This window comes from Rhagoletis pomonella, unplaced genomic scaffold, assembly GCF_013731165.1.
Source record: "Rhagoletis pomonella isolate Grant_MI unplaced genomic scaffold, Rhpom_1.0 Rhpom_scaffold_19696, whole genome shotgun sequence".
NCBI lineage: Eukaryota > Metazoa > Arthropoda > Insecta > Diptera > Tephritidae > Rhagoletis > Rhagoletis pomonella.
In genome coordinates this window covers 1-2,636 of record NW_023478213.1, presented here as the reverse complement: position 1 = coordinate 2,636, position 2,636 = coordinate 1, and the positions used below count along the sequence as shown (strand labels likewise).

The 2,636-nt window shown below is 30.9% G+C and overlaps 1 protein-coding gene and 1 long non-coding RNA gene across 4 annotated transcripts; one reads left to right on the top strand and one right to left on the bottom strand.

Annotated features, from left to right (window-relative positions):
- Positions 1–62: 62 nt before the first annotated feature.
- Positions 63–495, bottom strand: LOC118732395. The gene is made up of 3 exons (XR_004992127.1): positions 480–495; positions 321–425; positions 63–271 (listed from the first exon to the last, which is right to left on the bottom strand). It is a non-coding gene; the product is annotated as an uncharacterized LOC118732395 (long non-coding RNA).
- A 900-nt stretch (positions 496–1,395) lies between these two features.
- Positions 1,396–2,623, top strand: LOC118732394. Of its 3 annotated transcripts, none has more exons than XM_036461526.1 (4): positions 1,396–1,909; positions 2,139–2,272; positions 2,355–2,431; positions 2,494–2,623. In XM_036461526.1, the coding sequence occupies exons 1-3, from the start codon at positions 1,813–1,815 to the stop codon at positions 2,424–2,426; spliced, it is 303 nt and encodes a 100-aa protein (XP_036317419.1). In that variant the 5' UTR covers positions 1,396–1,812; the 3' UTR covers positions 2,427–2,431; positions 2,494–2,623. The 3 variants fall into 3 exon arrangements, with proteins under 3 accessions (XP_036317419.1, XP_036317418.1, XP_036317417.1); XM_036461525.1 differs by having other exon boundaries at positions 2,481–2,623; XM_036461524.1 differs by having other exon boundaries at positions 2,327–2,431.
- Positions 2,624–2,636: the final 13 nt, after the last annotated feature.

Genomic DNA, 2,636 nt, shown 5'->3' with positions numbered 1-2,636 from the left:
TAAACAGTAAATTAATTAGCAAACCTAAAATCAAATCCATTTTTTTTATCTAATGCATTACCTTAGATTCCTTTGGGAAAAGTTGTATAATTTTGTCCGCTAAATTCGAAAAATGAAATCTTGTTGGCTTAATTTTGTTATAAATTAAGTATTCCGTGATCGAGGAACATAAAAGTTTCCGAGTCTTGGTTGATAAACTTTGATTATTTTCAAAGTATTTTAAAACAGCATTTCCATTCACGTTAGACTTTAAAATTCCTAATAACGAAATCTACTAAACTATTTTTGTAATTTACTCAGAAACGCAAAATAATACTTACTTCATTTAAATCATTAACCGCACCAAGAAAACTAGAAGAAATGGATTCTGTTGATCCTGATCCGGGCGTTGCGCTTTCTGATGGAAAAGATAAAATTTCAATGCGCTGCATTTGTTTTGATTAGTTATTTCATTATTTAGATTTTCATTTAATAATTACCACTCCTTGTTCTATTTGTCACTCCTTCAATCTCTGTTCAAAAATAATTTTGCGTCCCAAAAGTTCTTTGGGGAATAATTCATTAATGTGGCTGCTCTGCATAAACTTTAAACTTTCCTCCGTAATGTTGCCATATTTTATAGCACGTAAAGAAATTCCATCACTCACTTGTCACTGTTCAAATGTCGAATGGAAAACACAAAAGAGAACGCCAGCAGAGTTGAAAGCAGTGTTGCCACAGACATTTTTTTTTTTTTTTTTAAATTTTTTAAATCATTTTTTATTGGGGGTATTGTATTTCTACTGCTGAGTGGAAGATACCCTGTTTCAAAATATTTTTCAAAAACGCCCTATCTCAGAATTTGTTTGAAAAACGGCCCATCTCAGAGTGAGTTTGAAAAACGACCGATCTCAATGAAAATTCAGTACATTTTCAGCTGAGAAAAGTCGTTTTTCAATCAAATTTTGAGAAAGGGCGTTATTGAAACAAATTCTGAGATAGGGCGTTTTTGAAAAATATTTTGAAACAGGGTATCTTCCACTCAGCAGTAGAAATACAATACCCCCAATAAAAAATGATTTAAAATCTGTGGGAATTTCGTGGGATTTTTTATTTAAGATGTGGGAAACTGAGGGAATTTTTTCCCATTTTTGTGGGAAATTTAGCGGAGTTTATCTGGCATCACTGGTCAAGTATTGCTTTCAACCAGAGATGCCGTAATTGGTACTTTCGTACCATAACTGGTACTTTCAAAATGATTTGGTACGTTGGTACGTTGCTCTTGATTTTGGTACTTTTTCACGTAAAAGCAAATTTTTATGGATTTTTCTAATATAAGTATTATTTTGAATCGTTAAAGAATTTTATATATAAACCTATAAAATAAAAGCAAAGGCTACATTTTTTTTCTACCACATTTTGTAGAAAAGAAGTTCCTTTTAGTATTTCTATCTTTAAAAAGAAGATATAAGTAAATCTAAGTACCTACTTGATCTCGAGTATACAAACGACCATGTGTCCTTAAGCTTCAAGTTGTACATTTGTTTCTAAAAATTATACATATATATACATTTGTAGTACAAATATTGATGTAAAGCCTCTTGTTTCCCTATTGAAAAGGAATAAATAAAATGAACAAAGCTGTTTGACTTTTATTATTAGAAAAAAAAATGTTGGTACTTTCAAAGGCATTTTGGTACGCTTTTTGGTACGAAAAAAAAAATGTCTGTGGCAACACTGCTTTCAACTCTGCTGGCGTTCTCTTTTGTGTTTTCCATTCGACATTTGAACAGTGACAAGTGAGTGATGGAATTTCTTTACGTGCTATAAAATATGGCAAATACAAATATGGAAATTGTTTTCGAAGGGGACAAATTGTACAAACTTTTGGAATTATTTGATTTAATAGATTTGTACGATTTACTGAAAGGTAAGTGTGAAAATAATATTGTGAAATAGATACAAGTGCAAACATGTGCCTTTTGAAAATGCATATGTACATACAGGAAATTTTTGTGCAGCATAACCAAAGTTAACTGTTAACTGTACATATGTATGCATGTATGTACATATGTGTGTTTGAATATACAATATTTCACAAGAAAAGAGGCGCCGCGAACGTTTTTGCTTTGTATTAATTTTTGTTGTTTTTTTTTAAGAACACAACATTACGGAGGAAAGTTTAAAGTTTATGCAGAGCAGCCACATTAATGAATTATTCCCCAAAGAACTTTTGGGACGCAAAATTATTTTTGAACAGAGATTGAAGGAGTGGCAAATAGAACAAGGAGTGGTAATTATTAAATGAAAATCTAAATAATGAAATAACTAATCAAAACAAATGTAGCGCATTGAAATTTTATCTTTTCCATCAGAAAGCGCAACGCCCGGATCAGGATCAACAGAATCCATTTCTTCTAGTTTTCTTGGTGCGGTTAATGATTTAAATGAAGTAAGTATTATTTTGCGTTTCTGAGTAAATTACAAAAATAGTTTAGTAGATTTCGTTATTAGGAATTTTAAAGTCTAACGTGAATGGAAATGCTGTTTTAAAATACTTTGAAAATAATCAAAGTTTATCAACCAAGACTCGGAAACTTTTATGTTCCTCGATCACGGAATACTTAATTTATAACAAAATTAAGCCAACAAGATTT

Coding starts and splice junctions, on each gene's coding strand:
- LOC118732394 (XM_036461524.1), top strand. CDS start 1,813: ATGGCAAATACAAATATGGAAATTGTTTTCGAAGGGGACAAATTGTAC. Junction 1,910..2,138: donor TTTGTACGATTTACTGAAAG/GTAAGTGTGAAA, acceptor TTTTTTTTTAAG/AACACAACATTACGGAGGAA. Junction 2,273..2,326: donor GGCAAATAGAACAAGGAGTG/GTAATTATTAAA, acceptor AAACAAATGTAG/CGCATTGAAATTTTATCTTT.